The sequence below is a fragment of the Littorina saxatilis genome, linkage group LG17, assembly GCF_037325665.1.
Source record: "Littorina saxatilis isolate snail1 linkage group LG17, US_GU_Lsax_2.0, whole genome shotgun sequence".
Taxonomy (NCBI): domain Eukaryota; kingdom Metazoa; phylum Mollusca; class Gastropoda; order Littorinimorpha; family Littorinidae; genus Littorina; species Littorina saxatilis.
In genome coordinates, this window is record NC_090261.1 from 1,760,905 (window position 1) to 1,773,019 (window position 12,115).

Here is a 12,115-nt window from a genome sequence, read left to right on the forward strand (position 1 = left end):
TGTTGATGCTTTCCCTGCCTGTACGTTTTTAGCATTCCAGAAAGTCAGTGAGAAGGACCTTAGAGAGATTATTTTGAAATCCAAACCTACAACTTGTCCACTTGATGCATTGCCCACACCATTACTTGTTGAAAACCTTGATCTTCTGTTGCCTGTTCTCACCCAGATTGTTAATGATAGCCTGTTGTCTGGTGTTTTTCCATCATTGTTCAAAACTGCACTTGTGAAACCGCTCCTTAAGAAATCCAATCTCGATGTAAATGTCTTAAAGAACTACCGCCCTGTTTCTAACCTTTCATTTTTGTGAAAGATCATTGAGAAAGTAGTTTTAAAGCAGCTGTTAGTGTATTTGAACACTCATGATCTGATCTCGCATTCTCAGTCAGCATACCGTCCTTCTCACTGTACTGAGACTGCCCTGCTCAAGGTGACCAACGACATTCTGTCTGCTCTGGATGGTGGTGATGTGTCTGTGCTCACCCTACTGGACCTCTCGGCAGCGTTTGACACAATAGATCATGTCACGCTGCTGAGCAGGCTCCAGACCCTGTATGGCATCTCTGGTCCAGCGCTGGCATGGTTTGAGTCCTACCTTACGGATAGAACTCAGGCTGTGCTTGTCGATGGCCAGAGATCAGCCCCACCCCCCCGTGTTTTCGGTGTCCCTCAAGGCTCTGTACTTGGCCCCGTCCTCTTCATTATGTATACCAAACCCTTGTCTGCCCTCATTCAAAATCATTCCGTTTCAAACCAGTCTTTTGCTGATGATACCCAGTTGTATAAGCCTAGTTCCCCCGCTGAGACACATGCCGCCATCCAGACCATTCAGACCTGTATCTTAGATGTTAAGTCATGGATGGTAGAAAATAAGTTAAAACTAAATGATGATAAGACAGAGGCACTTCTGTGCATGAAAAAGTCCACTAAGTTCCCAAATTCTCAACCTTCGTCTGTCCAAGTAGGCAATACCGACATCTCTTTCTCTTCTTCAGCTAGAAACCTCGGCTTCACCATCTCCTCAGACATGACACTCAACAAGCACATCTCCAACATCTGTAGGTCCGCATACTTTGAACTCCGCAAGATCGCAACCATCCGCCATACTCTGTCCGTTCAAACTACAAACACTCTAGTCTGCTCTCTTGTTCTTTCTAAACTTGACTACTGTAACTCTCTTCTCTCTGGCTGTCCACTCTACCTCCTGCACAAACTACAGAAAGTTCAAAATTCTGCAGCACGCCTGATCCTCAAAGCACGAAAATATGATCATGTCACACCACTTCGCCGCACACTCCACTGGTTACCCATCCAAGCCCGCATTGAATACAAACTGTCCACTCTCTGCTTTCACTTCTTCTCTGCCTCGTCTCCTGCTTATTTCTCTGAACTTCTCACTGTATACACTCCTGCTAGACAACTCCGCTCCTCTTCTGATAGCCGCACCCTAGTCATCCCACACACAAAATCAAAAGCATATGGACAACGCACTTTTGCATTTTGCACATCTACTCAATGGAACTCTCTCCCCTCTCACATTCGCCACTCTCAGTCAGTACAGTCATTCAAGCGAGCACTCAAAACTCACCTCTTCCAGAAACACAACTCCTAAAGTCGCAACATTTTGCCATCCTGTTCTGTAACGGTTCCATCTCTATTCAGCTTGTTATTTTTGTCTTTTGTTTTAAATTATTATAAATATAATTTTTCACTGCAGTAGTCCTTTAACTTTAACCCTTAGCTGTAAGCTAGATATGCACAAGTCATGTCGGTGCCACATAATGCTGACACACATGTTCCTGTGCATAGTTTATGGATAACGTGTAGTTGGGAAGTTAAGAGTAGAAATAATTAGTATTTAGTGTAGGAGGAGGGTTGGGGGTGGGTAGGGAGGGGGTGGGTATGGTTTACTTTGAGCAGGTCGGTTTCAGTTTTTAATAAACAATTCTAGAGAATTGTGTATCTTATATTTGAGTCTTTCGTGTTTTAGACATTGATGCATTTAATAGTTTTAACGAGTTGCCTTTTGTTTTATCATTCTGGTGTTTATCTAGATGTGCTGTGTATCTTATAAGAAGTTCTTAAAAGTTCGAAGTTATTTTAGCATATAGGTTTTTTTTTATGGTCTTAACAGTTAAACATGTATTACGTTATCATTAAGATTCATGCTTTGTTAGCACTAAGCAGTTGTTTTAATCAGTCTGGTTTTCTCTTGTTTTCATCTTATGAACATTCTAAATGTTAGACTAACTTATTGTCTTGTACAGAATAACAACTGTGTGAATGGTGCTATACTGAATGAAAGAGTGTGACATGAAGTTCTTGTACATCATTGTAAAGAGTGTGAATGACGTTTTAGTTTAGATGTCAAGCGCTTAGAGCAAGCCTTTTTAACGAAAGTTTTTAATTTAGCGCTATATAAATGTTCTTATTATTATTATTATTATTAATCTCCTCTGGTATTTAATTCCCTCCTCTCGGGAGGATTCTCGCTCCGGGCGATTTGGATTTTCTAACTGTCTCGTTAGAGCTTTAAAATCCTTTCTAGCTTGTGCTAAGCAATTCGAACTAAGAGCCAAAAGCTCATGTTCTTATCTCTTTACACTTTAGGTGAAAGAGACTTCTCTGAATTGACTTTCACAAGGGGTGTTACTACTTTCATAGGACAGTCCTATGGGTGGTGGCCTATTGAACAAAAGGGGGGGGGGGGGGGGCGTTCAGTCCTCCTGCTTTCCTTTACAGGGGTTCAGGAGTCCAGAGCTGGGGGGGAGGGGGGGGGGTCTTCTCTCTCTGTGTGGCATTCCGTTCGCTTAGGCGAAGTTTTGCCTTTTTCTCTTGGGAGGTCTAAGGACGTGTCCATTAAATTTGACCTCTTGGACATCTCCTGCTATTAACTTGTCAAGGCCTTTTCTTTGCCCTGGTTAGTTTCTGCAGGACAGGTTCTTTCAGGGACATAATTAAGTCCCTCCTCCTTTAGGAGCAATCTGCATTTATGAGAATTGTGGTAAGAATATGTAATTTAATCGAAAATTTCAATAATAAATTTTCATTTGATTAATTAATATACTTACCCAATTCTCATAGTTAATACCCTCCCATCCATCCCCGCTACTTAATTTCCTACGGGATTTTGAGAAGTCTCGAAGGGCAGGTAATTTGAGTAGTGTTTCGACATCTAGCATGTGAGATTGAGCTCAATGCATTTATGAGAATTGGGTAAGTATATTAATCAAATGAAAATTTATTATTGAAATTTTCGAGTTTCACCCATGTCTGATGCCAGGTAGAACTGATGCCACAGTTTATGCTGAGGTCTGCAAGCAGCAGTACAACGGTAAGTAATCTCTCTCTCAGCCTTGTCCCATTTTCACCATGTCTGATGCCAGGCAAAACTCAGGCTGAAAGCTTTCCCTTCTTTCTAGTCACCCTCACCATCATTCAACACTGAGGCATGCGTGTGCCATCTGTTGATTGTGATGACGTCAGTAACGTCTGTTGATTGTGATGATGTCAGTAACTGATGAGGATTACTTGTCTGTTGATTGTCATGACGTCAGTAACTGATGAGGATTACTTGTCTGTTGATTGTCATGACGTGAGTAACTGATGAGGATTACTTGTCTGTTGATTGTCATGACGTCAGTAACTGATGAGGATTACTTGTCTGTTGATTGTCATGACGTGAGTAACTGATGAGGATTACTTGTCTGTTGATTGTGATTACGTCAGTACTGTAACTGATGAGGATTACTTGTCTGTTGATTGTGATGACGTCAGTAACTGATGAGGATTACTTGTCTGTTGATTGTGATGACGTCAGTAACTGATGAGGATTACTTGTCTGTTGATTGTGATGACGTCAGTAACTGATGCGGATTACTTGTCTGTTGATTGTCATGACGTCAGTAACTGATGAGGATTACATATGTGTGCAGATTCCTTGGGAGATCTGGACAGTCCCTTGGATGATGACCCTGCCCCTTTTGTGAGTGACAGCGAAAGCTCCGCCCCCACAACACCCACTGGTGATGGCACACCGGTCTCCATCCTCCGACAGCGGAAACGTGCAGGTAACTATAGCAGTGCATTGTTTTCAGTGATGCATTTGTTTTTTGTTTTCTCTTTTTCTGTTTGTCAGTCTTTCAAGGACAAATACCAATGGCTTTTATGCTATATGGCGGATTAAATTCTTGTACTTGTTTTTTACATTTAGTCAGGTTTTGACTAAAATGTTTTAACATAGAGGGGGAATCAAGACGAGGGTCGTGGTGTATGTGTGTGTGTGTGTCTGTCTGTCTGTCTGTCTGTCTGTCTGTGCGTGTATGTATGTGTGTGTGTGTGTCTGTCTGTCTGTCTGTGCGTGTGTGTGTGTAGAGCGATTCAGACTAAACTACTGGACCGATCTTTATGAAATTTTACATGAGAGTTCCTGGGAATGATATCCCCGGACGTTTTTTTCGATAAATGTCTTTGATGACGTCATATCCGGCTTTTTGTAAAAGTTGAGGCGGCACTGTCACACCCTCATTTTTCAATCAAATCGACGAAGGCCGGACTTTGGTATTGCATTTCAGCTTGGTGGCTTAAAAAATTAATTAATGACTTTGGTCATTAAAAATCTGAAAATTGTTTAAAAAAAAAATATATATATAAAACGATCCAAATTTACGTTCATCTTTTCCTGATTCCAAAAACATATAAATATGTTATATTTGGATTAAAAACAAGCTCTGAAAATTAAAAATATAAAAATTATGATCAAAATTAAATTTTTGAAATCAATTTAAAAACACTTTCATCTTATTCCTTGTCGGTTCCTGATTCCAAAAACATATAGATATGATATGTTTGGATTAAAAACACGCTCAGAAAGTTAAAACGAAGAGAGGTATAGAAAAGCGTGCTATCCTTCTCAGCGCAACTACTACCCCGCTCTTCTTGTCAATTTCACTGCCTTTGCCACAAGCGGTGGACTGACGATGCTACGAGTATACGGTCTTGCTGAAAAATTGCAGTGCGTTCAGTTTCATTCTGTGAGTTCGACAGCTTGACTAAATGTTGTATTTTCCAGGGCCTAGCATTGTAAGCCGTTCGGCTTACTTTACACCGAAATAACATCTGTACGCGGAACTCGATTTGGTGTACGCCGAAATGCAAAAACCTGTTATTCCCAAACGGTAAACCCAAACTTTCCCAGCTTTCGTTTTGTGCGCCATTCGGTTCAATTCTCAATCGGTTTGACAGTTTGCTTGAGCACGCACTTCCTCTGGCATCGCGCGAGCATGCTTTGTGCCGGTGTTTTGTGGTTCTAGACTTGAAATAATGTCTCGAAGCGACATTGTTGAACGTGGTCAGCCATTCAGTGACAAAGAATCCAGGTATTCCTGGAAGTGGGAATGGCTGGATTTCGTTCCAAAGGCGGAAGGCAAGTCTGAAGAAGTAATGTGCCGATACGGACTATGGCTCCGAAAGGTTGCTATTTCTGTGAAGGCACAATTTAGTTGCTCAATCTTCTTTGGGGGGGGGGGGGATCATTTTAGGTAAAAAATCTCTAAAAAAAAATCTTCAAATTCGGGGGGCTTTGCCCCTGGACCACACTGGGGGCCTCCTGCGGCCCCCAGACTCCCGCCTTTGTAAGCTGAACTCACTTTTTCCAATGCTAGGCCCTGATTTTCGCCTTACGCGACTTGTTTCTTCTTCTTTCTTAGTTCATATGTCAGCCTGTATGTTGGTCTTGCTGTATGTCCATCAGTCAGCCTGTCTACCTTCCAGTCTGTCCATCAGTCAGCCTGTCTACCTTCCAGTCTGTCCATCAGTCAGCCTGTCTACCTTCCAGTGTCTGTCCATCAGTCAGTCTGTCTAGCTTCCAGTCTGTCCATCAGTCAGTCTGTCTAGCTTCCAGTCTGTCCATCAGTCAGCCTGTCTACCTTCCAGTCTGTCCATCAGTCAGCCTGTCTACCTTCCAGTCTGTCCATCAGTCAGCCTGTCTACCTTCCAGTCTGTCCATCAGTCAGTCTGTCTAGCTTCCTGTCTGTCCATCAGTCAGCCTGTCTACCTTCCAGTCTGTCCATCAGTCAGTCTGTCTAGCTTCCAATCTGTCCATCAGTCAGCCTGTCTACCTTCCAGTCTGTCCATCAGTCAGCCTGTCTACCTTCCAGTCTGTCCATCAGTCAGCCTGTCTACCTTCCAGTCTGTCCATCAGTCAGTCTGTCTAGCTTCCAGTCTGTCCATCAGTCAGCCTGTCTAACTTCCTGTCTGTCCATCAGTCAGTCTGTCTAGCTTCCAGTCTGTCCATCAGTCAGCCTGTCTAGCTTACTGTCTGTCCATCAGTCAGTCTGTCTAGCTTCCAGTCTGTCCATCAGTCAGTCTGTCTAGCTTCCAGTCTGTCCATCAGTCAGCCTGTCTAGCTTCCAGTCTGTCCATCAGTCAGCCTGTCTAGCTTCCAGTCTGTCCATCAGTCAGCCTGTCTACCTTCCTGTCTGTCCATCAGTCAGCCTGTCTACCTTCCAGTCTGTCCATCAGTCAGTCTGTCTAGCTTCCAGTCTGTCCATCAGTCAGCCTGTCTACCTTCCAGTCTGTCCATCAGTCAGCCTGTCTAGCTTCCAGTCTGTCCATCAGTCAGTCTGTCTACCTTCCAGTCTGTCCATCAGTCAGCCTGTCTACCTTCCAGTCTGTCCATCAGTCAGTCTGTCTACCTTCCAGTCTGTCCATCAGTCAGCCTGTCTACCTTCCAGTGTCTGTCCATCAGTCAGTCTGTCTAGCTTCCAGTCTGTCCATCAGTCAGTCTGTCTACCTTCCAGTCTGTCCATCAGTCAGCCTGTCTACCTTCCAGTCTGTCCATCAGTCAGTCTGTCTAGCTTCCTGTCTGTCCATCAGTCAGCCTGTCTACCTTCCAGTCTGTCCATCAGTCAGTCTGTCTAGCTTCCTGTCTGTCCATCAGTCAGCCTGTCTACCTTCCAGTCTGTCCATCAGTCAGCCTGTCTACCTTCCAGTCTGTCCATCAGTCAGCCTGTCTACCTTCCAGTCTGTCCATCAGTCAGTCTGTCTAGCTTCCAGTCTGTCCATCAGTCAGCCTGTCTAACTTCCTGTCTGTCCATCAGTCAGTCTGTCTAGCTTCCAGTCTGTCCATCAGTCAGCCTGTCTAGCTTACTGTCTGTCCATCAGTCAGTCTGTCTAGCTTCCAGTCTGTCCATCAGTCAGTCTGTCTAGCTTCCAGTCTGTCCATCAGTCAGCCTGTCTACCTTCCAGTCTGTCCATCAGTCAGCCTGTCTAGCTTCCAGTCTGTCCATCAGTCAGCCTGTCTACCTTCCAGTCTGTCCATCAGTCAGCCTGTCTAGCTTCCAGTCTGTCCATCAGTCAGCCTGTCTACCTTCCAGTCTGTCCATCAGTCAGCCTGTCTACCTTCCAGTCTGTCCATCAGTCAGCCTGTCTACCTTCCAGTCTGTCCATCAGTCAGCCTGTCTACCTTCCAGTCTGTCCATCAGTCAGCCTGTCTACCTTCCAGTCTGTCCATCAGTCAGCCTGTCTACCTTCCAGTCTGTCCATCAGTCAGCCTGTCTAGCTTCCAGTCTGTCCATCAGTCAGCCTGTCTAGCTTCCAGTCTGTCCATCAGTCAGCCTGTCTACCTTCCAGTCTGTCCATCAGTCAGCCTGTCTAGCCTCCAGTCTGTCCATCAGTCAGCCTGTCTACCTTCCAGTCTGTCCATCAGTCAGCCTGTCTATCTTCCTGTCTGTCCATCAGTCGGTCTGTCTACCTTCCAGTCTGTCCATCAGTCAGCCTGTCTACCTTCCAGTCTGTCCATCAGTCAGCCTGTCTCCTTTCCAGTCTGTCCATCAGTCAGCCTGTCTACCTTCCAGTCTGTCTACCTTCCAGTCTGTCTACCTTCCAGTCTGTCCATCAGTCAGCCTGTCTCCTTTCCAGTCTGTCCATCAGTCAGCCTGTCTACCTTCCAGTCTGTCCATCAGTCAGCCTGTCTAGCTTCCAGTCTGTCCATCAGTCAGCCTGTCTACCTTCCAGTCTGTCCATCAGTCAGCATGTCTACCTTCCAGTCCGTCCATCAGTCAGCCTGTCTACCTTCCAGTCTGTCTACCTTCCAGTCTGTCCATCAGTCAGCCTGTCTCCTTTCCAGTCTGTCCATCAGTCAGCCTGTCTACCTTCCAGTCTGTCCATCAGTCAGCCTGTCTAGCTTCCAGTCTGTCCATCAGTCAGCCTGTCTACCTTCCAGTCTGTCCATCAGTCAGCATGTCTACCTTCCAGTCTGTCCATCAGTCAGCCTGTCTACCTTCCAGTCTGTCTACCTTCCAGTCTGTCCATCAGTCAGCCTGTCTCCTTTCCAGTCTGTCCATCAGTCAGCCTGTCTACCTTCCAGTCTGTCCATCAGTCAGCCTGTCTAGCTTCCAGTCTGTCCATCAGTCAGCCTGTCTAGCTTCCAGTCTGTCCATCAGTCAGCCTGTCTACCTTCCAGTCTGTCCATCAGTCAGCCTGTCTACCTTCCAGTCTGTCCATCAGTCAGCCTGTCTACCTTCCAGTCTGTCCATCAGTCAGCCTGTCTAGCTTCCAGTCTGTCCATCAGTCAGCCTGCCAATGTCAATCTCTCTCTCTCTATTGCTCAATTCCTGTTCCTGCCGACTTTGTTTTGTTACTTTTAGCATTCAATTTTTATGATACATTCTGGATAAACTTTTAATTTTGTGATTGTTCACTCTACTTATAGAATGTTGGTGTTCATATATATACAGTTTCGCGCTGGTGATTTTGAATGTCTCAACTTTGACGTTTGTCATTGTTTGCAGAGAGAGAAAAGAAGCAAGTGAGGTTTCATGAGTCTGTGGTGGATAACACTCAGCTAAGGCAGCAAGGTGAGTTGTCTCTTCTTGCATAGCTTTTGTTCTGTCGGTTTTTACATCTTATACAGCCGTACTTGTCTGTAACAACCACGCAATGGACCGACCAAAAGTGGTCGTTATAAACAGGTGTTTGCTATGGAAAGGGAAATTATATAGAAGAAAAACTTGTCAAGGATCCTTGGGAGTGGTTGTTGTTAGCAGGTGGTCACTTTCAAGGATCCTTGGGAGTGGTTGTTGTTAGCAGGTGGTCACTTTCAAGGATCCTTGGGAGTGGTTGTTGTTAGCAGGTGGTCACTTTCAAGAGGTAGTAGCAAGGGCAGGTTGGACTGTACCATGTTAATTTGATTCATATATTTGAATTGAAAGACAAGCATTCTTTAGACCAGGAAAGGAGAGCTGATGATCAGTGTGCTGCGTGTTTACTGTAACGGACACAACATGAAGCTTTGGCACTTACTGGTCACCCTTGTGTCGCCTTGCTATGGGGCTCCTTGTTATGGTGCTTGATATTGTCGCTACCATTGTTGGTTTGAACAGTATTGTATTATGTTGAAGACAATCATGATACAAAATTGACAAAACAATCGGAGCATTAATTGAAGGAAAAGCTAATATTATGTGTCTTGTTATATTATCATGTTCTTTTACATTTGTTGCCATGGTTATTTACAGTAGCAGGTGGTTTTCCTGTTATATTGGTCTTGCTGCCTTGTTTGCTTTTATCTGTTGCCATGGTTACTAACAGAAGAGTGGGTGTCTCTGTTGGTGGTGGATGCACTGTTACCCTTTTCTTGTTGCCATTATTGCTTAAATCTGTTACCATTGTTACTTGAAGAACAGAAGAGAGGGTGTCTTCTGTTCTTGCTTTAATGTTTGCTCTAATCTGTTGCCATGGTTACTTACAGAAGAGTGGGTGTCTCGCACTGTGGTGGTCGCGTTGCTGTTGATCTGCTGTTTCTTCCTGACGATCCTGGGGCTGGGGCTGTACTGCCGCGTCATCGACTCCAACCTGTGTGGCTCCATGGTGCAGGTGGCACGCGACGCGTACCTCAACGTGCGATACCAGTACTACAAGTACACGTCCACCAAGCACGTCAAGTTCGCGTGATAGACGTCGCTAGAGGTGGCACGCGACGCGTATCTCAACTTGCGATACTAGTACTGCAAATACACGTCCACCTAGCACGTCAAGTTTGCGTGATGGATGTTGTTCTGCTACGAATCTCATCTCTTCTCTCTGCTGTTACTCAGGGCTGGCCCTGTCTTGCGTGTTAGTGGAGGTGGAGTCACGCTTCTTCTGAGGAATCTGGCTGTGGTTTAGGCAGGGAATGTAGAAAGGTCAATCAGGGTCACCATCGTCTCTGTTGCTTGTAGAGTAAGTGTTTCTGAGGAAGATTGCACTTGTGATGGTCAGGGAAAAATAAGCCAAGCAACGATGAAGGGGCCTTTCTGCACAGAGTTTTATTTTGCTGTATAGATTTCATAGTAGAGTATAAATGATGGAGGGTTTGAGCTTGTGCTGCACTGCCGTTGTTAGAAATGACCTGAAGTGTCCCGGTGTATTTTGTGTTGAAGAAACATGCTCAGTGGTGTGCATTTGAAAGGAGGCTACAAGTATGCTGTTGAAGTGACCGAGTCGCTTGCTAGTATTGTTTCCTTAACTCTCATGTGATTTTTCATTGTATTAAACACTGTGTAGATTTGTGTACTAAGTTACAGACTTACATATAACCCTTACATAGCAGATTGTTCAATAGTCTCCTGTCCGCCCAGCCGACCTTCCCCTTGACCCTGCTTGTGACCTCGATGTTTGATGCCCCCGCAAGGGGCACGGTACTCTCTAAGCACCCAAAACCTCAAAGAGAGATAACTGGCGAAAACCTTCCTATTGTAGTCTCCTGTCCGCCCAGCCGACCTTCCCCTTGACCCTGCTTGTGACCTTGATGTTTGATGCCCCCGCAAGGGGCACGGTACCCTGTAAGCACCCAAAACCTCAAAGAGATAACTGGCGGAAACCTTCCTATTGTGCAAACCCTTGAAGTGAACTTGCTAAAGTGATAAACAACGAATGATGTTATAAGTCACTGTTGTAAGGTACACAAGACGTCGCTCTTTTTGACCTAATGGCATTTATTTAGAGCTTCATGTCTGCATTGATTATTGTATTCTGTAATTAATTTGTGTAGTGACAAGGTTTGATCATTACTGATTTTAAAAGTGCGGATTCGCGCCTTGAACATTGTTTTTAACTAATGTACCGTAATCAAAAGTTCAAAATTGCAATGCAGTACATGCCAGTTTGTGTAGAGTTGTAGCAGAAGACCTTAAGGAATCTGTGATGTTTGGTGGTGGTTTTTGACATTTTGTTGTAATGTAAACACATTTTTTTAAATTCAATATAGTAGTCATGAACTGCCAATTTCCTTTATACCCACTTTTGCTAACTATCTCAGATTTTCCCGCTCTTTTACACGGGATAATGCCAGCCCTCCACTTTGACTCAAACCCCAAAATCAACGTCCTGACGTCTACCTGTGCAAAGTGGGAATGTTTTGAGGAATTAATTTCTTAAAAAGGCACTAGTGGATTTTTTAAAAAATTGTTCATAAAAACAGTTCCAACTCGGTAACAAAATCAGTGAGGATGTTGAATTTTGGTATGTGTCCAAGTCAAGGGACGGCCTGTATCCCGTGTCAAATCCTGGACAGATCGGAGATGGTGAGCCAACTCATGGTGAGCCAACTCATTTTAGTCGGCATCAAGTCAAATCAAAATCGCTACCCATGTGAACAGCACAAACTAGTTCTAAGCGGCGATTCTCGCCAGACTTAGCCAGACTTAGCCTTTCGGGTTTGTCCGGTCGTCCTTGTTGTTTTCCGGAGAAAGGAAACCTAGAGCTAACCAATCAGTAAGCACGATAAAAAAAAATGTCTGGACAAAATCGCTGACGAGTCACGGCCGAGTCAAGCAGTGTAGTCGCTGACGAGTCTGGCCCGAATCGTTTCTAAATCACTAGGGCTGTTCACATAGCAGACTTTTCGCCGATTCGGCCTCAACGACCCGGGAGCTTCTTCTTCTTCTTCAGCGTTCCAGAATTGTCTGGTTACGTGTGAGCTCGTTTGCCCATTTGGGTTCCCCACACTATACTCTGAGAGCATAGTCAGCTTCACTCCGATTTCGTTGAGTAGGCATGCTGGGTATTTTCGTGTTTCCATAACCCACCGAACTCTGACATGGATTACAGGATCTTTTCCGTGCGCACTTGGTCTTGT

At 44.7% G+C, this 12,115-nt stretch overlaps 1 protein-coding gene across 1 annotated transcript in view; it reads left to right on the plus strand.

Annotated features, from left to right (window-relative positions):
* LOC138952611 (uncharacterized) overlaps positions 1-11,905 on the plus strand; it is a 29,254-nt gene extending 17,349 nt beyond the window's left edge. The window contains exons 9-11 of the mRNA XM_070324303.1: positions 3,933-4,067; positions 8,790-8,855; positions 9,749-11,905. Coding sequence (XP_070180404.1) covers positions 3,933-4,067; positions 8,790-8,855; positions 9,749-9,951 — 404 coding nt within the window. The 3' untranslated portion in view covers positions 9,952-11,905. The remainder of the gene's footprint in view (positions 1-3,932; positions 4,068-8,789; positions 8,856-9,748) is intronic.
* Positions 11,906-12,115: the final 210 nt, after the last annotated feature.